This window comes from Mustelus asterias, chromosome 7, assembly GCF_964213995.1.
Source record: "Mustelus asterias chromosome 7, sMusAst1.hap1.1, whole genome shotgun sequence".
Taxonomy (NCBI): Eukaryota; Metazoa; Chordata; class Chondrichthyes; order Carcharhiniformes; family Triakidae; genus Mustelus; species Mustelus asterias.
The window spans coordinates 15,035,661-15,058,111 of NC_135807.1; the positions used below are offsets into that span (position 1 = coordinate 15,035,661).

Sequence of the window (22,451 nt, forward strand, 5' to 3'; positions counted from 1 at the left end):
CCAGTTCAGTTTCTGGTCAATGGTAACTCCCAGGATGTCAAAAAGTGGGGAATTCAGTGATGGTAATTCCATTGAATGTCAAGGGAAGACGGTTAGATTCATTGGTCATTCACAGGTCATTACCTGGCACTTGTGTGGCGCAAATGTTGACAATCAAATGGTAAACAGAGTGTAAAAATAAAGGTAAGATTCTATTTTACCTGTTGTTCCAGATGCTTTTGAAGAGATCAAGAGCCTCTCGGAGTCGATTGGTGTTATTGTCTTCCCTTATAACCATGTTGTAGCTACTACTGGCCACCACAAAAATTATAGCCGTGACATCTACTCGCGATAGGTTGCAGCAGGCCCGTCAAGGGGAGGGAGAGGAATGGAGAAGGGAAGAAGACAATACAATTACAGGATGCCAAAAAGAATGATGACGTCTGAATTCATGTATCAACTTATTCTGGTGACAAGATTTTTTTTTTGTTGCCTCCAATGCTCGTTATACACCCAACTGATCTTTAACAGAACCCAGTGATAGCCACGCTTACTGAAGTGCTATCAATGGCTCCAGCAGCAAAGGAAGCATGCTGAATGGACTGATTACACCCAATGTGATCATTCAAGCTGACCGCTAGAACTGAGCACTGACTGAACGTTGGCTTTGCTGTGAATGCCGCTGCCGGGATACTTAAGACCGATCTTCAGAGCTGAAATGTACAGCAGGCAAGACAATATCAGGTCAGCAGCATAGAAAAGCAGGTTAGCGCAGCACTCTGCTGAAAGGGGACGCAATGGCGGAGTGGTAATGTCACTGGATTAGGAATTCAAAGGCTCTGGGGACACGGGTTCAAATCCCACCAAGGCAGTTGGTAGAATTTAAATTCAATTAATAAATCTGGAATTAAAAGTTTGTAACAGTGACCATGAAACCATTGTTGCAAAGACCCATCTTGTTCACCAATGTCCTTGAGGGAAGGAAATCTGCCATTCTTAGTCACATGTTGCCCGTAGTCAGGTCTAGATGCGACTCCGGGCCCACAGTAATTGCCCCCCTGAAATGGCCAAGCAAGCACTCAGTTGAGGGGCAATTGGAAAGGGGCAACAAATGTTGGTTTGCTGGGTAAAAAAAAGAACCAATGAGTTCACTAGGCAATTAATGTGTTTCTGGAGGGAGATGAAAAGGGAGTTGATGGATATAAGAAGAAGGTTGCTTTATGATTGATCCAAAAGGGACCATTTATCAATGTTCATTGATCCATTGTTCTTCTGGAAAGGTCAACCCCACTGTGTTCTCCCCAAACTAACTGATCCATTTATAATTATTCTGTTGAAGAACATACTGAAAGAGGATATAACTCACTGAAACTGAGTGTTAAAGGCACTGTAACGCCTCAACAAAAGGGTCCAGTAGACTTACCATCCCATTAACACACGTGGCACCATTTGTACAAGGGCCTACCATCGACAGGCTGAAGAGGTGCCTTTGCGTCTGCAAATTGGGACCCATGAGATGAATAAGACCCCAGTTGCCAAAAATTACTTTTGTGGAGTCAGAATGTATTCTCCAGGCGGCACATGAACAAATCTGTGCCACCGCTGCCCTGGACTATCCCCATTCCAGGACCAGGGTGGCACGGTGGCACAGTGGTTAGCGCTGCAGCCTCACAGTGCCAGGGACCGGGTTCAATTCCGGCCTTGGGTTACTGTCTGTGTGGAGTTTGCACAGTCTCCCCGTGTCTGCATGGGTTTCCTCCGGGTGCTCCGGTTTCCTCCCACAGTCCAAAGATGTGTGGGTTGGTGGATTGGCCATGATAAATTGCCCCTTAACGTCAGGGGGATTGACAGGGTAAAGATGTGGGGTTACGGGGGTTGGGGGCCTGGGTGGGATTGTTGTCAGTGCAGGCTCAATGGGCCGAATTGCCTCCTTCTGTACCGTAGGGATTCTATGATTCAATGACCACCACTATCTCCAGACCTTACTCAGCTGCTGGACCCCTGGTATTGGCTTGGACTTGAATCTGCTGACCCTCCACACTCTTTGTTCAGTAATGGGCGAACAACAGTCCTCAATCTACCCTGTCGAAAGCACCAGGAAACAGATTGTGCCTTTGGCACTGACTGGAACAGCTACCATTATGTGGCAGCAATGTGTGTAGCTAACTAACAGCTCAAGTCCTGGATCAGGACGATGTGAATTGAAAACCTGCTCAATTTTAATCCGCACCTGCATGTTGCACCGATGTAGATCTATTTGCTAAACTGGGCTTGCTGCAACTTCAGTTGAGTAAGAAGCTGAAATCATTTTGCTTAACATCAACCTTAATCTATGGACACCCTGCAGATTTACAGCTGTTGGTTATGCAATGTAAAAATGTACAGACATTAAAGCTTTTTAAAAATTTATTTGTTAGTGTCACAAGTAGGCTTACATTAACACTGCAATGAAGTTACTGTGAAAATCCCCTAGTCGCCACACTCCGGCGCCTGTTCGGGTACACTGAGGGAGAATTTAGCATGGCCAATGCACCCAACCAGCACATCTTTCGGACGGAGGAAACCGGAGGAAACCCACGCAGACACGGTGCAGACTCCACACAGACGGTGACCCAAGCCAGGAATTGAACATGGGTCCCTGGCGCTGTGAGGCAGCAGTGCTAACCACTGTGCCACCGTGCCACCCAGTAATGAGCTAATTTATGAATAAGAATTGGACAATGGCTGTCGCCTCATGCCTTTTGGACTCTGAGCAGATCGTTGTAAACTAACTATTTGATAAAGTGACAACAGGGTAAACAAAGGAAAGGGGAGGAAAAAGGAGGAATTCAGTGGAGAGCAGTACATTCAGTAGCCATGGAATTGTGGAACATTAATAAGAGGCATCAGGAGAACAAGTGAGGGCTTCTTTCTTATATTAAAGGCTACTAACCATTGAAGCACTGGATCCACTTTCTCCGTTCATCTCTCTGTCCTCCCACATCAAACATACTGGAAAAGAAAGACAGGACAACATTGTTAGGAGACTTCTTCATATATTAGATAGTGAAATACATAGTCTGTTGGTTGGGGAAGTTGGAGAAAGTGTGTCTTGTTAGGTTCATAAGTTCATAAGATATAGGAGCAGAATTAAGCCATTTGGCCCATCGAGTCTGCTCCGCCATTCGATCATGGCTGATATGCTCCTCATCCCCATTTTCCTGCCTTTTTCCCATTACCCTTCAACCCATTCCCAATTAAAACTCTGTCTAACTCCTCCTTAAATTTACTCACTGTCCCAGCATCCACCGCACTTTCAGGTAGCGAATTCCACAGATTCACAGATAGAATGTGGGGTCCGTTTAGAAGCAATACCACTTTCTGTCGATAATGGTGCAACACTTTCTTGATGTGATTTAATGCTTCAATAATTGCCTTGCTTTTGCAATGACTTAGAAGCTGTTAATTGAGAGATATTGCATCGTCTTTTGCCGATAAATTCTATCCAGAACCACAGAGTACAGTTGAAACAGTTTCCTCAATGACTGACGGAACCAATTTGAAACTCCAAAGCAAATTCCACCGTCCACCAAGACTTCGAATGTCTACACCCCTGTATTAATCCCACTCAGTGTCAGGAATTTGCAGCATTGCTTCCTATCCTCATATCGGCATCTGCAGTTTCCTTTTGGGAAAGTCCTGACACTTTATCAGGAAATAATTACAACATGTGCCTTTCAATTAGCACCTGTCAAGTCTTCACAAAGGCCAGCAAGTCACTGCATGACTTCGCCTGTCACCTCTGACTGAGGAAACCCACTGGGAACTCGTGCCAGGAGAGGAGTTTGAGAAGAGTACATACAATGTGGAGAAATGTGTAAAGGTGGTTTAACTGAACATTGTAAATTCACCAAAGTAAATGGGTGGAATTTCAGTACTTCCTCAACGAGAATTATTAAAATAACTTGGATTTGAACAGGACACCTCAATGCACTTTGCAACCTCTCATTTGAAATACTGTTGCTGTAGGCAAAGGTGGCAGCCAGTTTGACACAGAGCAAATGAATGAATAACTTGATCTCATTTTTAAGGATCAAGGAGCCTCGCTGGTCAGGACACTGAAGAACTCTTTGTTTACTGGATAACAACATGGGATGTGTTACCTCAGCCGGTGTAGACCGACAGAGCTTAAAATCTCGACTGAAACTCAGCATTGTCCACGATGGAGCGACACCTCAGCTGTGCATTCAAGTGGCAGCCTTGAATATCTGTTTTTCCTTCTTTCCTGGGATGTGGGTGTTGCTGGCAAGCCCAGCATTTGTTTTCCGTGTCTAACGATTACTGCAGGCATCCACGGCAAAACAATCCCACCAAAAGGCTAGTCCAACAGAGTTCCTTTTCGATTAGACGTTCCCTCCCTCAGTATTTTATTTACATTTTTGTTGAAGGAATTCTCACTCGAGAAGTCATGATGACCTTGTGACAGTAAAATTATAGCAGCAATCTCAGAAACATACTCACTGAAAATTTACTTTGTCGACTTGAAATCTTGTTTCAAAAATCCCTGATGTCAAAACTCTGCATCGGAGTAAATCCTGGCGGAAAGGACACAAGAAGGATATTCACAAATATTTCAGGATGAGACAAAATGCAACCACAATATCTGTGCAACAAAGCCAAGATGAAACATGGAAACTAGAAGCAGGAGTAGGCCATTCGGCCCTTCGAGCCTGCTCCACCAATCATTTAGATCATGGCTGATCATCGAATTCAATATCCTGATTCTCCCCTTCCTTCCACATCCCTTGATCCCTTTAGCCCCAAGAGCGATATCCAATTTCTTCTTGAAATCAGACAACGTTTTGGCCTCAACTACATTCTGTGGAAGTGATTTGCACACATTCACCACTCTCTGGGTGAAGAAATTTCTCCTCACCTCAGTCCTAAAAGGTTTACCCCTTATCCTCAAACTATGACCCCCTAGTTCTGGACTCCCCCACCATTGGGAACATTCTTTCTGAACCTAGTCTGTCTGATCTTGTTAGAATTTTATAAGTTTTATATAATGAAGTCATGGTGACAAAACGCCTCAGCACAAATCTTCACCTGAGCAGGATTGATGAAAGTGTGGTTTTTTGGGGTATTTATTGTGTAAAAAACAGATTGAAATGTTGGTGTTTACTCAGCTTTCCCATGAACACAACTATGCTCACCACGACAGCCACTCCAGGCTTTTTTATTCTTTATCGGGGGTTGAGAGTTGCTGGCAAGGCCAGCATTTGTTGATCATCCCCAACTGCCCTTGAGAAAAGTGGTGATGAATGGCCAGTGTCACAGTGGTTAGCACTGCTGCCTCACAGCACCAGGGACCCAGGTTCGATTCCGGCCTTGGGTCACTGTCTGTGTGGAGTTCTCCCCGTGTCTGCGTGGGTTTCCCCCGGGTGCTCCAGTTTCCTCCCACAGTCTGAAAGATGTGTTGGTTAGGTGCATTGGCCATGCTAAATTCTTCCTCAGTGTACCTGAACAGGCGCCAGAGTGTGGCGACTAGGGGATTGTCACAGTAACTTCGTTGCAGTGTTAATGTAAGCTTACTTGTGACACTAATAAATAACTAAACTTAAAACTTCTTGAACAGCTGTAGTGCAGGTACATCCACAATGCTGACAGGAAGTTCCTGGATACTGATCCAGTATTGACTTTTCTCTGGGAGTTTGGTACAACTGAAGGGCTTGCTAGGCCATTTCAGAGGGCGGCTAAGACTGCTGTGGTCTGCAGTCACAGGTAGGCCAGACCAGGTAAGGATGGCAGATTTCCTTCCTGACAAAAGCAGAGAGTCATGATGGAGTTGTATAGAACTTCGGCCACAGCTGGAGTTGTGTGCGCAGTTCTGGTCACCACATTATAGGAAGGATGTGATTGCACTGGAGGGGGTGCGGAGGAGATTCACCAGGATGCTGCCTGGGATGGAACATTTCAGTTATAAAGAGAGGTTGGATAGCTTGGGTTGTTTTCTCTGGAGCAGTGAAGACTGAGGGGCGACCTCAGGTAAGGTAAGGTAAGGTAAGGTCAGGTAATCCTTGGAGAGACGTAGGATGAGAGGAGACCTAATAGAGGTATATAAGATGTTGAGAGGCATAGATCGGGTGGACTCTCAGAGGCTTTTTCCCAGGGAGGAAATGGCTGCTACGAGAGGACACAGGTTTAAGGTGCTAGGGGGTAGGTACAGGGGAAATGTTAGGGGGAAGTTTTTCACACAGAGGGTGGTGGGCGAGTGGAATCGGCTGCCGTCAGTGGTGGTGGAGGCAAACTCCATAGGGTCTTTTAAGAGACTCCTGGATGAGTACATGGGACTTAATAGGATGGAGGGTTATAGGTAGGCCTAAAAGGTAGGGATATGTTCGGCACAACTTGTGGGACGAAGAGCCTGTTTTGTGCTGTAGTTTTTCTATGTTTCTATGAGGGACATGGACAAGGTGGATAGGGAGCAGCTGTTTCCCTTAGTTGAAGGGTCGGTTACGAGGGGACAGAAGTTAACACTGAGGGGTGGGAGGTTTAGGGGGGATTTGAGGAAAAACTTTAACCAGAGGGTGGTGACGGTGGTGGAGGCGGGATGCCTCACATCCTCCTGGATGAGTACTTGGCACGCCATAACATTCATGGCTATGGGCCAAGTGCTGGCAAGTGGGATTAGGTGGGCAGGTCAGGGCCTTTCATGCAGACTCGATGGGCCGAAGGGCCTCTTCTGCACTGTAGTATTCTGTGATTCTGTGAAAGGACATTTGTGAACCAGATGTATTCTTATGACAATCGATGATTGCGCCACTAGCTTTCAATTCCATTAAAAAAAATTAAAACAACTGAATTGATTAATTAAATTTAAATTCCACCGGTTGTTGTGTTCCGAGGACATTAGAATACTGGGTCAGTGGTATTACCACTGCACATTGGTCTCCACTGGGAGGCAGCAACTTCTTCATCCTTACCACTCTTCGGGTAAAGAAGTTTCTCCTGAATTCCCTGTGGATTTCCTGGTGACTGTGTTATATTTATGAACCATAGTTTTGGTCTCCCCCACACGTGGAAACATCTCCTCCATGTCTATCCTATCAAACCCTTTCATAATCATGAAGATTAATCACGGAGAAATAATAATGGGGAACCAGGAAATGGCAGGGAGTTAAATAAATACTTTGCATCAGTCTTCATGTTAAAAGACAATAATAACATCCCAGAAATACTAAATAATCCAGGGGCAAAAGTGGAGGGAGGGAGGGAATAATAACAATAACTACCACTAGAGAAAAGGTACTAGGGAAACTAATGGGGCTGGAGGCCGATAAATCCCCTGGACCTGATGAGTTGCATCGCAGGATATTAAGAGAAGTAGCTACAGAAATAGTGGATGCGCTAGTGGTAATCTTCCAAGAAACCTTAAATTCTGGAAAAGTCCCAGAGGATTGGAAAACTGCCAATGTAACATCCTTATTTGAAAAGGGAGGGAGATAAAAAAAACAGGTAATTATTGTCCAGTTAGCTTAACATCTGTTGTTGGGAAAATGTTAAGAGTCCATTATTAAGGGTGTAAGAACAGAGCATTTAGAATCAAGCAGAGTCAGCATGGCTTCATGCTGTTGGGCTGTTGTAGGCTGCAAAGAGACATAGATAGGATGCAAAGCTGGGCTGAAAAATGGCAAATGGAGTTTAACCCTGATAAATGTGAGGTGATTCATTTTGGTAGGACTCATTTAAATGTGGATTACAGGGTCAAAGGTAGGGTTCTGAAGACTGTGGAGGAACAGAGAGATCTTGGGGTCCATATCCACAGATCTCTAAAGGTTGCCACTCAAGTGGATAGAGCTGTGAAGAAGGCCTATAGTGTGTTAGCTTTTATTAACAGGGAGTTGGAGTTTAAGAGCCGTGGGGTTATGCTGCAACTGTACAGGATCTTGGTGAGACCACATTTGGAATATTGTGTGCAGTTCTGGTCACCTCACTATAAGAAGGATGTGGAAGCGCTGGAAAGAGTGCAGAGGAGATTTACCAGGATGCTGCCTGGTTTGGAGGGTAGGTCTTATGAGGAAAGGTTGAGGGAGCTAGGGCTGTTCTCTCTGGAGCGGAGGAGGCTGAGGGGAGACTTAATAGAGGTTTATAAAATGATGAAGGGGATAGATAGAGTGAACGTTCAAAGACTATTTCCTCGGGTGGATGGAGCTATTACAAGGGGGCATAACTATAGGGTTCGTGGTGGGAGATATAGGAAGGATATCAGAGGTAGGTTCTTTACGCAGAGAGTGGTTGGGGTGTGGAATGGACTGCCTGCAGTGATAGTGGAGTCAGACACTTTAGGAACATTTAAGCGGTTATTGGATAGGCACATGGAGCACACCAGGATGATAGGGAGTGGGATAGCTTGATCTTGGTTTCAGATAAAGCTCGGCACAACATCGTGGGCCGAAGGGCCTGTTCTGTGCTGTACTGTTCTATGTCCATGATGGGGAAATCAAGCCTGACAAATTTATTGGAATTCCTTGAGGTTGTAATGAGCAGGATAGATAAAGGGAAACCTGTAGATGTAATATACTTGGATTTCCAAAAAGTGTTCCACAAGGTATGACACAAAAGGCTACTTAATAGGATAAAAATCCACGGTGCTTTGGGTAGTATATTAGCATGGATAGAGGATTGGCTAACTGATAGAAGACAGAGTTGGGATAAGCGGGGCATTTTCAGGATGGCAAACTGTAACTAGTGGAGTGCCACAGGGATGAGTACCGGGGCTACAATTATTTACAATATATATTAATGACTGTACACATGCACTGGGAGCTCGGGGCGCCTGCGCAATGGGACACCGAGAGCTCAGCAGCCGGCTTCCTGGTGTGAATAGGCTCCGCCCACTCCCTCTGCTGGTAAGAATCACACTTGGGTTCTTTTGTTTCCTCTAAGTGCCGTACGATTGCACCTGGCAGCTCACCCAAAAAAATGGCGCAATTCTCTCCTGTTTTCATGGACGTTCGGCACTTCGAATTTTTTGGTAAGATCTCCCCCAATGAGTAAAATCAAGGAATGCAAGACTGACCTTCAGGTAATAGTCTCTTGTAGTTGGGGATTTTGGGGATCATAAATATGGTGATCAGGGAAGCAAGTAGCAAAGACGATGGGCAAAATTCTCCCATAAGGGACCTAGTCCTGTGGTGGGGGCAGGAAATGAAAAGTTCTGCAGAGGCTGATGGGAAAGCATGCCATATCTTCCAGTCCCAACCTCAGTAATTGTGCGCCAGGGGGTTTAACACCATATTCCTTGGTGGGTCAGGTGTGGTGGCGTGAGTCCCACCATCATATCTGGATGCCATATTGTAAAGGCGCCCAACATCACTGACCCACCATTGAAGAAAGAAAATGGACCAATGAGCAAGAAGACGGATCTCTCAGAACACCATGTGGCTCATTTCTCCCTCAGTGTACCCGAACAGGTGCCGGAGTGTGGCAACTAGGGCATTTTCACAGGAACTTCATTGCAGTGTTAATGTAAGCCTACTTGTGACACTAAAAATAAACTTAAACGTAAACATTAGATAATTGGTATTGGTGAAACGTATGTAGTTTGTGATGTTATAAAAATAAATGTTAGATAATTACAGTGAATTATTTAATGTTGTTGGTTTTTGCTTTCTTCCATTTGTTTGGACTTGGGCTCCAATCAGCCTCGCGTGTCACCCTCTCGATAACATTACCCCTGTTAATTTCAAGCTGTAACTTTTGCCATCTTAGAATTTCAATGCTCACACGAGTGTATATGTGGGTATGCTGCTGTAATGGGATTGCAATCAGTTATATATCATTAATGTACAAGATAATCTGGAGGGGACTGCATCTTTAGTCACTCACCTGATCTGACGGGGAGTAATCATTTTGTCGAACTTGGTCAATTCTGTCTAAAAAGCTGAAAGGAAGAAAGAAAAATATCCGTTTAATTTTTTGTTTTGCAACTCGAAGCAAATCATGTGATTTATAAAATGAATCGAGGAAAATGTGCCTGATGCCTATCTTCACTTGTAGAATTGCACTTACTGTAAAACAAATTAGCTTCACACAACTAACTGTACGCTTGATCAATCAACTGCTGTATGAAACAATGAACCCGGTCTGTAGCACTAACATGGCAGGGATATAAACATACCCGAGCCAGTTTATAGACTTTATAGATTTGATCTCATGTAAAAGTTGACCTTTTGATCTTTGGTCTAAATATTTTTCCATGTACCTTGTGTTCAAGTCCCTTGCTTCTTCATCGACCAAAGCCCAAATGTTTCAGAAGAGATATTAGTTTAATTGTAAATATATAAATACTAATGAAAATGAATAATAGTAAATAAATGCTTAGAACGCTTGGGCATTGGACTTGGACTCCCAAAAGATGTGCGGGTTAGGTGCATTGTCATAGAGTCATAGTGGTTTACAGCATGGAAACAGGCCCTTCGGCCCAACTTGTCCATGCCGCCCTTTTTTTTAAAAAACCCCAAAGCTAATCCCAATTGCCCGCATTTGGTCCATATCCCTCTATACCCATCGTACCCATGTTAACTATCTGAATGCTTTTTAAAAAATAAAATTGTACCTGCCTCTACTACTACCTCTGGCAGCTTGTTCCAGACACTCACCACCCTCTGTGTGAAAAAATTGCCCCTCTGGACACTTTTATATCTCCCCCCTCTCACCTTAAACCTATGCCCTCTAGTTTTAGACTCCCCTACCTTTGGGAAAAGATATTGACTGTCTAGTTGATCTGTGCACCTCATTATTTTATAGACCTCTATAAGGTCACCCCTCAGCCTCCTACGCTCCAGAGAAAAAAGTCCCAGTCTATTCAGCCTCTCCTTATAACTCAAACCATCAAGTCCCGGTAGCATCCTAGTAAATCTTTTCTGAACTCTTTCTAGTTTAATAATATCCTTTCTATAATTGGGTAACCAGAATTGCACAGTATTCCAAGTGTGGCCGTGCTAAATTCTCCCTCAGTGTAACAGGCGGCCGGAGTGTGGCGATTGGGGGATTTTCACAGAGGGTAGTTAATTACATCCAATAAACCACCGCTACTGAACGGGAAGGTTTAACTTGCTGAGCAGTCAGTTTAAAGTTTATTTATTAGTGTCAGAAGTAGGCTTACATTAACACTGCAATGAAGTTACTGTGAAAATCCCCTAGTTGCCACACTCCTGCACCTGTTCGAGTACACTGAGGGAGAATTTAGCACGGCCAATGCACCTAACCAGCACGTCTTTCGGACTTTGGGAGGAAGCCGGAGCACCCAGAGGGAACCCACGCAGACATGGGGAGAACGTGCAGACTCCGCACAGACAGTGACCCAAGCCGGGAATCGAACCCGGGTCCCTGGCACCGTGAGGCAGCAGTGCTAACCACTGTGCTGCCTACCAGGGACCAGTTTGCAACTTACAATCTGTTGCAAAAACCCGTCTAGTTCACTAATGGCCAACAAAGGAGAAAAATCGAAAAGGTAAGACAACAGAGAAAATGAAATGATCAAGGAATATAAAAAGTATTGTACAAATAACAAGAAAAATCAGGATTAGGGAGCGACCATAAGATACAGGAGCAGAATTAAGCCATTTGGCCCATTGAGCCATTCAATCATGGCTGATAATTTTCTCAACCCCATTCTCCCGCCTTTTCCCCATAACCTTTGACCCCCCCCATACCAATCAAGAACTTATCTACCTCTGTCTTAATTATACTCAATGACCCGGCCTCCACAGCCTTCTGTGGCAATGAATTCCACAGATTCACCACCCTCTGGCTGAAGAAATTCCTCCTCATCTCGGCTCTAAAGGGTTGTCCCTTTACTCTGAGGCTGTGCCCACTACTGGAAACATTAGGACCACCAAGGGATAAACACAATTAACTCACAACTAGCTGCAGAAATATGAAATAATTACTTGTCTCAGTATCTGACAGGGCACTTAACATGACACGTGTGATATTGGAGGAAGGGATCAAAAAGGATACTGGGTCACTTAAAAAATACAAAAATGCTGAAAGCTATTCTGTGTTCAGCCAGCAGAGGACAGCGGAAGACCTTTTTTATCTGAGCTGTGTTCGCTGTAAATATGCTACTACGTGTGGAGTTTCCTCTTTAAGGAATAACCCTAAACTGTCAGCTGTGTGAGGCCACTTAAGTGCTGCGTACTTCCGATTGCTCTAATCGTGTCATGCGTTCGGAACAATAAAAGTGGGCAAGGCAAAGGGAAACACATTAACCTTTCACTACGTACAGGAGGCAGAGTTTTGGGTTGCCCGGGGTTGATGGAAGGTTGCAGTCAGGAATCCAGATGGAGGGAGTGCGAGAGCGAGGCGAGTCAGGAGAGAGGCAGGAAGTGTGGATAACGGTGTGTGGGAGCAGCTGAGTGAAGTAGGGATGGAGGCAGGCAGTGTTACAGAGGTGGAAAGAAGCAGTCCTGAGTGCACAGCACGGGCCACAGAAGCTAAATGCTGGGTTACAGAGACTGCTGATGTTGCACAGTCCATTATAGCTGGAGCGTTGTCCTGAGAGGCGATGCTTACACTTCAGAGCACATCAAATCTTCTAGGAAAATATTAATTTCAGCAACACTGATATTCATCCTCACAATCTGCGGCAATAAATCAAGGGGGGAGGGAAAATAAACAAACAATGCGCTATTACGTGCAGAAAAATCATTGGCATTCCTCCTCATCTTCAGCCTGTCAGTGTCTCTCTGAGCTGGGTGGCACGGTGACACAGTGGTTAGCACTGCTGCCTCACAGCGCCAGGGACCCGGGTTCAATTCCCGGCTTGGGTCACTGTCTGTGTGGAGTTTGCATGTTCTCCCTGTGTCTGCGTGGGTTTCCTCCGGGTGCTCCGGTTTCCTCCCACAGTCCTAAAGACGTGCTGGTTAGGTGTATTAGCCATGCTCCCTCAGTGTACCCGAACAGGCGACTAGGGGATTTTCACAGTAACTTCATTGCAGTGTTAATGTAAGCCTACTTATGACACATATTAAACTCTGATTCTGTTCTCCATACAACCATAGGGTCTCTACAGTGCAGAAAGAGGCCATTCGGCCCATCAATTCTGCACCAACTTTCCGAAAGAGCATCCCACCGAGGCTATCCTCTCTGCCCTATCCCCATAACCCCGCACATTTACCATGGCTCCTCCACCTAACCTACGCATCTTTGGACTTTGGGAGGAAACTGGAGCACCCGGAGGAAACCCAGGCAGACACGGGGAGAATGTGCAAACTCCACACAGACAGTGACCCGAGGCCGGAATTGAACCCGGGTCCCTTGGTGCTGTGAAGCAGCAGTGCTAACCACTGTGCGGCCGTGTACTACAGAATATAGAAATTCCAATACGGAAAATATAGGTCCTCTTACTGATGTGAGCAGGTCTCCGACACCATTTTCCAGCGTCAAATAGCCAAGTGCTACCATTGGACAAATACTCTTGGTGGTGCTGTCAGCAGCTGGGATCTGAAGGTGATTAACTGACTCACGTTACGGTAAGGGTTAATTCAGAGCTTTGTAGTTTCCGCTACCAGTGGCCGAGACAGATACAACTTCCGGTAAAAAAACAGTTTGAAGGTCAGACGAAAATACCTGTATTGTGGTTAGTCGCTTCTCAGAGTTGTGGGTTTACAAAGTCTGAAAGCTCGTGATGCAGCTATAATGAGATTGCAATCAGTTCTGCTGTGGGAAGTTTCAGCTCTGTGAGTTGATTTTATATCACACTGGAGCAGTGGGCAGCCTGGATAGTTCACCGTTTCAAAGCACACTGACCATCCACTCAGGACAACACAGCAATTTATTCATTCATTCGTGGGACATGGGCGTCGCTGGCTGGGCCAGTATTTATTACCCATCCCCAGTTGCTCGAGGGCAGTTGAGAGCCAACCACATTGCTGTTGCTCTGGAGTCACATGTAGGCCAGACCAGGTAAGGAAGGCAGATTTCCTTTCCTGAAGGACATTAGTGAACCAGATGGGTTTTTCCGTCAATCGACAATGGTTTCATGGTCATCAGTGGATTCTTAATTCCAGATATATTTTTTATTAAATTCACATTTCACCAGCTGCCGTGGCGGGATTCGAACCAGGGTGCCCAGAACAGTAGCTGCGTTTCTATATTAATAGTCCAGCGATAATACCACTAGGCCATCGCATTCCCATAAAAGGAGTAACTGAGTTCCTCAAGCTCTGTTGCTTTATTTCGTGAGATCATGGCTGATCTGTGACCTATTTCCATATACCCATCTTTGCCCTGAATCCCATTTCATTGCCTGAGAAAAAATGATCAATCCCACATTTAAAACAAACAACAAACCTCGCATCAACTGCCATTCCATAATTTACACCCTTAACGTGTAGAAGTGTTCCCTATTTACACTCCTGAAAGCTCTGACTCTAACCTTTAGGCTGTGCCCTCCAATCCTAGACTCCTCAATCAGTGGAAATAGCTTCCATCTATTCCAGTGCTTCCCTAACATGTATTGCCGCTTGGTATGGCTCCTGCTCAGTCCAAGACCGCAAGAAACTACAATGAATGTAGCCCAATCCATCACTCAAACCATCCTCCCATCCACTGACTCCATCCACACTTCCCGCTGCCTCGGCAAAGCAGCCAGCATAATTAAGGACCCCACACACTCCGGACATTCTCTCTTCCACCTTCTTCCTTCGGGAAAAAGATACAAAAGGTCACGTACCAACCGACTCAAGAACAGCTTCTTCCCTGCTGCCGTCAGACTTTTGAATGCACCTACCTTGCATTAAGTTGATCTTTCTCTCCACCCTAGCTGTGACTGTAACACTACATTCTGAACTCTCTCATTTCCTTCTCTATGAACGGTATGCGTTGTCTGTATAGCGCGCAAGAAACAATACTTTTCACTGTATACTAATACATGTGACAATAAATCAAATCAAATCAAGGTTGAGCGAGTTGTGGGAAGTGTTTAAACTCTGTTTCGCGCTCTGTGGATGCTGTCGGACTCACTCAGACATTTACAGCCTTTTCCATTCTGAGATACTGAAAGATGTCATTCCAAAGAACAAAGCATTCGGAAACTTTCCTTCATTCTCTCCAAACAATCTCCCAGGATTCGAAGTTACGTGAAAATTACAACGTAGGTCATTTGGCCATTTCAGTGTTTATCGTCCACATGAGCTGTGAGCCTAAACTTATCTACCCGCTCTGTTCCCCGAACTACTCACCCCCCCCCCTTCCTTCAATAACTATTACTCTAAACTGCTCTAAAATATTGACAAATCTCTACCTTAATCATGAATTGGACATGGTCTGTTTTGGTCTACTCTGTCCCATTCCTTTAAACATCCCTTTTCACCCTTTAATCTCCTCCCTTGAAATAAAATCAGGTTTCCAAGTGGAAAGATGTACGAGGCAAGTTTTTTTTTTTACACAGAAGGTGGTGGGTGCCTGGAACTCGCTGCCGGGGGAGGTAGTGGAAGCAGATACGATAGTGAGTTTTAAGGGGCGTCTTGACAAATACATGAATAGGATGGGAATAGGATGGGATATGGTCCCCGGAAGGGTAGGGGGTTTAAGTTCAGTCGGGCAGCATGGTCGGTGCAGGCTTGGAGGGCCGAAGGGCCTGTTCCTGTGCTGTAATTTTCTTTGTTCTGCTGAATGTCTCCTCGCGAGGCTGATACGCATCAGGCACCCATCTTCCTCCAGCACAGGAATCCGAGTCAACAGCTTTAGGTGTTGGCAGCGACAGTTTAGGAGAGTGGGGCACAAAGCCTTCCCATAATTGTTTCCAAGTTGGCCTACTCGGTATTGGAGGATGTCTCCATTCCAGACCCTGACCCGCTGCTATTTCTCATTGGTCTGGGAACATAGAGACTAGAAGCAGGAGGAGGCCATTCGGCCCTTCGAGCCTGCTCCGCCATTCACTTTGATCGTGGCTGATCATCAAATTCAATATCTTGATCTCCTGCCTTCCCACCACATCCCTCGACCCCTTTAGCCCCAGGAAATATGTCTAATTTCTTCTTGAAATCACAAAACGTTTTGGCCTCAACTACATTCTGTGGGAGTGAATTCCACGCATTTACCACCCTCTGGGTGAAGAAATTTCTCCTCACCTCAGTTCTAAAAGGTTCACCCCTTATCCCCAATCTATGACCCTTAGTTCTGGACTGCCCCACCATTGGGAACATTCTTTCTGAATCTACCCTGTTTAACCCTGTTAGAATTTTATAAGTTTCTCTGAGATCCCCCCTCGCTCTTCTAAATTTCAGTAAATACAATCTTAACCGACTTAGTCTCTCCTCATATGACAGACCTGCCATCCCAGGAATCAGCCTGGTAAACCTTTGTTGTGCTTCCTCTATTGCAAGGACATCCTTCCTTAGATAAAGACACCAAAACTGCACACAATACTCCAGGTGTGGCCTTACCAACGCCTGTATAATTGCAGTAAAGCATCCCTATCCCTATATTCATATCCTCTCACTATGAAGGCCAACATACCATTTGCCTTCTTTACTGCCTGCTGCACCTGCCGTGCTTACTTTCAGCGACTGATACGTGAGGACGCCAAGGTCTTGCTCGGTATCTACCTCTCTCAATTTACACCCATTCAAATAATAATCTGCCTTCCTATTTTTGCTACCAAAGTGGATAAACTCACATTTATCCACATTATACTGCATCTGCCATGCAGATGCCCACACACTCAGCCTGTCCAGATCATACCAAAGTACCTCTGCATCCTCCTCACAGTTCATCGTCCCACCCAACATTGTACCATCTGCAAATTTGGCGATAATACATTTAGCGCCCTCTGCAGTGTTGCTGCCCCTGGGACTAGCTGTGTTGGTGTTTCCATTTTCCAGCTCTGTCCCTTTCCTGCGAAGTCCTCTCCAGCAGACAAACCAAACTTCACCCCAAAGGTATTGACTTCTGCAGGACCGCTGCTGCCACCATCAAGGTCCCACTTGCATCTTTGACTCCTCTGGCACTATGCAGGTAATAATGACATGTATGGCATTCATTCATATAAAGAGATTGGGGGGGAAGGGTTTAGAGGGGAAATGGCAGTTGAGATCAGTAAATTTCTGTGCACAGAAACAGCATTGTCACTGCTATGGTGTGTATGTTTTACGTGAGCTGCCTCCTAACTTCATCTCACCCTATCAGCACCCCTTCTAAATATATATGTCTAGCTTCCTCTTAAATGCGTTTTTCTGCACTGGAAATGCGTCCTAGGATTCAAGGAAGTGATGCACAAGGCCACAACTACCTCCCTTCCACTTAATGCACACCACATTCTTTTCTCGGTGGACTTCCAGTTCCATACCTGAGTCACACCATCCCTCCAGTTCTGAATGTTTGCTACAAAGGCCCCACTCCACCTGTCTCTCCAATCTGGCTGTAACACTGTTATCCAAGCAACCTGCTTCCTCCTTAAGCAGTAACAGGTTATAGAATCTGCTACCTGGTTGCTCCTTTATCGTGTCCCGACCTTTCCGCGTGCAGACCCCACGAGCAGTTCATAGTCCAGCCTCTTCAACAATCCATTTCAGGCCTAAATCTTCCAGGCTCCACAAGCACCCACATTCCTCACTCTGCAAGTCTAAGCTGTTGTCTGCCAGCCCTCAATTTGATCAGTGTAACAACAGGTGAAATCTTCGCCCTCATCTATTTGTCCGAAGCAGGATTTTCCAGCCACGCTCACCCCAAGACCGGAAAATCCCGCCTCATGTCAATGGACCTTTGCATGGTCTTGTCCTGTCCTCTATGATTCCCGTGGTGGGCAGGACGGGAAATCTCCGCCCTCCGTGTCTTCCCAGTTGAGCTACGCTTCCGTCTCTTCTCGGTGGCATTATCTGCTCCCGATTGTTAGATGTATTCCAATTGGCTGATCTCTCCCTGTCTATCAACCACTTGGTTAAAAGGGAGATGAGTTTTTAAAAATGTAAATGCTGCAGTGACAGAACTGGAACAGGATTATGAGAATTCTTTCACACCAAATGCCACCTCTTTTTTGGGGAGACACAACGACAATAACTTGCATTTATAAAGTGTCTTTAACATAATGAAAAATCTCCAGATGTTTAACATCAAAAGGAGTTGACACCAAATCATAGGGCGTAGAATCCATACAGTGCAGAAGGAGGCCATTCGGCCCATTGAGTCTGCACTGATCACAATCCCACCCAAGCCCTATCCCCATAACCCCATGCATTTACCCTAGCTGGTCCTCCTGACACTAAGGAGCAATTTAGCACGGCCAATCCACCTAACCCGTACGTTTGTGGACTGTGGGAGGAAACCGGAGCACCCGGAGGAAACCCACGCAGACACGGGGAGAATGTGCAAACTCCACACAGGCAGTGACCCAAGCTGGGAATTGAACCTGGGTCCCGGGCGCTGTGAGGCAGCAGTGCTAACCACTGTGCCACGGTGCCGCCCATATCATATAATGAGCGATTTGTTCATAGAGGTGTGTTTTATTTTTATTATTTATCTTATTTAGTATATTTATTAGTGTCACAAGTAGGCTTACATTAACACTGCAATGAAGTTACTGTGAAAATCCCCTAGTTGTCACACTCTGCCCGTACCTGTTCGAGGGAGAATTTAGCATGGCCAATGGACCTAACCAGCACATCTTTCGGACCGAGAGGGGAAACTGGAACACTTGGAGGAAACCCACGCAGACACAGGGAGAATGTACAGACTCCACACAGACAGTGACCCAAGCCCGTGAATCGAACCCTGGCGCTGTGAGGCAGCAGTGCTAACCACTGTGCCACCCCAGGAGCATCCTAAGGAGGAGAGGTTAAGGAGCATCCTAAAGAAGAGATTGTTCATGAGGTTAAGTGATTTAGGATCAAGGCACTTTCTCCAGTGGTGGGGCACTTAGAATTGGGGTTGTGCAACTAACCAGACCTGGAGGAGTACAGAGATCTGGGAGGGTTACAGGGTTGGAGCAGATTACAGAGATAGGGATGGATGAGGCCATCGAGATGGACCAGAAAACATGAATGACGATTTTACAATTGAGCTGCTGTGGGATCAGGAGCCAATATAAGTCAGCGAGCATTGGGGTGATGAGTGAACGGGACTTGGGTGTGTGTTTAAATATGGATGCCATGCCATTGACGCAAGTTCCAATTCCCTTTGCAAATGTTGATACTCAGGCAAAGAGAAAGAACATTCCTGTCATTTCCAGTTGCTTGTTTAGACTAGGGGTGAAATTTTCCCGTCCCGCCTGCCACGGGAATCGTAGCGGGTGGGACAGGGACCATGCAAAGGTCCATTGACCTCGGGTGGGATTTTCTGGCCTTGGGTTGGACGCGGCCAGAAAATCCCGCCCTAGGAGTCAGGAGTAGAGTCATACTCGCCTGGTGGGCTTGTATTGAATAGAATCCCCACAGCGCAGAAGACCATTCGGCCCATCGAGTCTGCACTGACCACAATCCCACCCAGACCCTATCCCCGTAACCCCACGTATTTACCCTGCTAATCCCCCGAACACTAAGGGGCAATTTAGCAAATCCCCCTAACCAGCACATCTTATGCTGATTGGTTGCTTAGGCCCAGTGCTCTGGTACAATCCAGCAGTGCAGTGGAGTTGAATTTGACACTGGCTGAGCCCAGTGCAATTGCTAGTCAACTGGAATCACTGGATTTACGAAGCTGAGACTGCTGGGAGAAATTCCGAATCAGTTCAATCATCAGGGCAGAATTAGTGGCTGCCTGGATTGTGAGCGAGTTGGTGACGCTTTGCGCGGAGGAGCAGTTCCATTCAGGGTACCTGAACTTCACAGCTGTCGTGAAGCACTGCTATCGTAACTAATCCGGACTATAACCATGTGTAAGAGAATCTTCAATAATTCTAACTACCAGCCGCCAGTGGTGACTTGTGAACAAGGCCAAGAACCACTATCGCTAATCAGCTCTGACACTCCATCATAAAGTTAATTTATTAATCAGTCACAAGTAAGGTTTACATTAACACTGCAATGAAGTTACTGTGAAATTTCCCGAGTCGCCACAGCCCGGCGTCTGTTCGGGTCAATGCACCCCAACCAGCACGTCCTTCGGACTGTGGGAGGAAACTGGAGCACCCCGGAGGAAACCCACGCAGACACGGGGAGAATGTGCAAATTCTCCACAGTGACCCAAGGCCGGAATTGAACCTGGGTCCCTGGCGTTGTGAGGCAGCAGCTAACCACTGTGCCACCGCGCCACCCCAAATGGGTCAACAGAATCGAATGGGCCTAAAGAAATAAAATCCAGCTGTCTTCACAAAAATAGCCCCGTGTTTCAGAGGGTCACATCCCCAGTGGAGGAGCAATTACAGAATTCCAGAAAACCGGTTACTGGGATTGGTAACTGTATGTTAAACCAACAGCGATTTTGGTAAAAAATAAATTTTTTAGCCGTTACTGTGTTTCTACCAAATCTGAGACTTCCACTTGCCAGCATTAACTAACTGTATCTGGAACAACGTCCACAAATATTTCCAGCGACACTTATTCCTAATTGTCTTCCAAATATTGTGGGGTATGCTTTATTGCTTGCAAGTGCTGCATGCTATGGAGAGGCACAAAGTCGCACCGTCGGAGAGGAAGTCACAATCATAATGTGAGCTTTCCAATGAGAAGATCATAGTTTCAATCTGCAGTCTGCGCCCCGTTTTAAACCAAAGGGTCAGGTCGACACAATTATTACAACTTGTGCGTATATAGCACCTTTAATGTCAAAAATGTCTCAAGATGCATTATCTAACAGAATCTTACACAGAGTGACATAAGAAGATCATAGAATTATAGGCTGCAATTCTCCCATCCTGCCCACCACTGGAATTTTAGTGGGCGGGTTGCAGACAATGTGAAACCCCATTGACAGTCGGGCTGGAATTTCCGGCTTTTAGACCAGCGCGGCTGGAGAATTCCACACATAGAATCCCTACAGTGCAGAAGGAGGCCATTCGGCCCATCAAGCCTGCCCCGACAACAATCCCACCCAGGCCCTATTCCCGTAACCCCACATATTTACCCTGCTAATCCCCCTAACACTAAGGGGCAATTTAGCACGGCCAATCAACCTAACCCGCACATCTTTGTGGAGTGTAGGAAGAAACCGGAGCACCCGGAGGAAACCCACGCAGACACAGGGAGAACGTGCAGACTCCACACAGACAGACAGTCATCCAAGGCCGGAATCGAACCTGGGTCTCCAGTGCTGTGAGGCAGCAGTGTCAACTGCTGTGCCAGCATGCCACTAAGGTGTCAGGCCAAATGACCAAAAATGTGGAGGGTTGTAGGTCTGGAGGAGGTTAGAGAGATTAGAAAGGGCGAGGTCATGGAAGCATTGGAAAATAAGGATGAGAATTTTAAACTCGAGTCCTTGTCAGACAGGGAACTGATGCAGTAAGTCAGCGAGCACAGGGTGAGGTGGATGAATACTATCCAGCTCACAGATACCTTTCTCCCAGAGTCAAAGTGTAACAAATACCAGCTTTAGAAACGCGGCTTTCTACGCTTTTCCTGACACAGATCTGCAATAGCAGAATCTATCATCGCACTGCTGCCTGTTTTTCCACAGTGTCAGTGGGCAGAGAATGAAAACTGAGCACATTTTACTTAAATCCTAAAAAGAACAAGATGCCTCTCGTTAAAATAAAAATACATGCAACCAGGTGAAGTGAGAAACAATACATTTCAGTGGACCATGTTGTCTGTCACAAGTTGTTGTCAGATAAGGAGCCAGTGAAGACCGGATGAAGCCGTGTTGATATTAGTCAGGAAGGAGGACCAGTAGAACGCTGGTTAAATCTGGCTCAGGCACATTGTCATACTCTTTCCATAATTCCAAAACAAGTGGCAGAGTATCTTGGAGCAAGCAAGATGAAACAGTAGCTAAAAAAGGATAAAACAGTGGCTCACATTCCTCCTCCAGCCCAAAACTGAGCGCTTGGAATTTTTGTCCAAATTGACACACAGTTCAGAGTACTGAACCAGCACTGACAGAACAAAGTGGCAATAAAGTAAAGCTCCAGATGGCAAGGTTTGGTCTCCCTGACCACAATGGGTCAATCTGCATCCTTCTCATTGCATCTTGGTTTTGGATTAATAGCCATTGCGAAACTATGCCACCTTGCAAATTTAAAAAAAAATTTATTTGTGTCACCAATTGGCTTACATTATTGGCAATGAAGTTACTGTGGAAATCCCCTAGTCACCACACTCTGGCGCCTGTTGGGTACACTGAGAGAGAATTTAGCATGGCCGATGTATGGGGGCGGTACGGTGGCATAGTGATTAGCACTGCTGCCTCACAGCGCCAGGGACCCGTGTTTGATTCCTGGCTTGGGTCACTGTTTGAGTGCAGTTTGCGCATTCTCCTCATGTTTGCGTGGGTTTCCTCCGGGTGCTCCGGTTTCCTCCCACGGTCCAAAAGACGTGCTGGTTAGGTGAATTGGC

General features: G+C 45.9%; 1 protein-coding gene across 2 annotated transcripts in view; it reads right to left on the reverse strand.

Annotated features, from left to right (window-relative positions):
• Positions 1 to 22,451, reverse strand: part of LOC144495579 (guanine nucleotide-binding protein G(s) subunit alpha-like) — a 395,016-nt gene that overhangs the window by 12,193 nt on the left and 360,372 nt on the right. For both annotated transcript variants that reach the window (XM_078215715.1, XM_078215714.1), the window contains exons 6-9: positions 9,847 to 9,901; positions 4,480 to 4,553; positions 2,912 to 2,970; positions 201 to 321 (exon numbers count right to left, since the gene is read on the reverse strand). In XM_078215715.1, the coding sequence (XP_078071841.1) occupies positions 201 to 321; positions 2,912 to 2,970; positions 4,480 to 4,553; positions 9,847 to 9,901 (309 nt within the window). The remainder of the gene's footprint in view (positions 1 to 200; positions 322 to 2,911; positions 2,971 to 4,479; positions 4,554 to 9,846; positions 9,902 to 22,451) is intronic.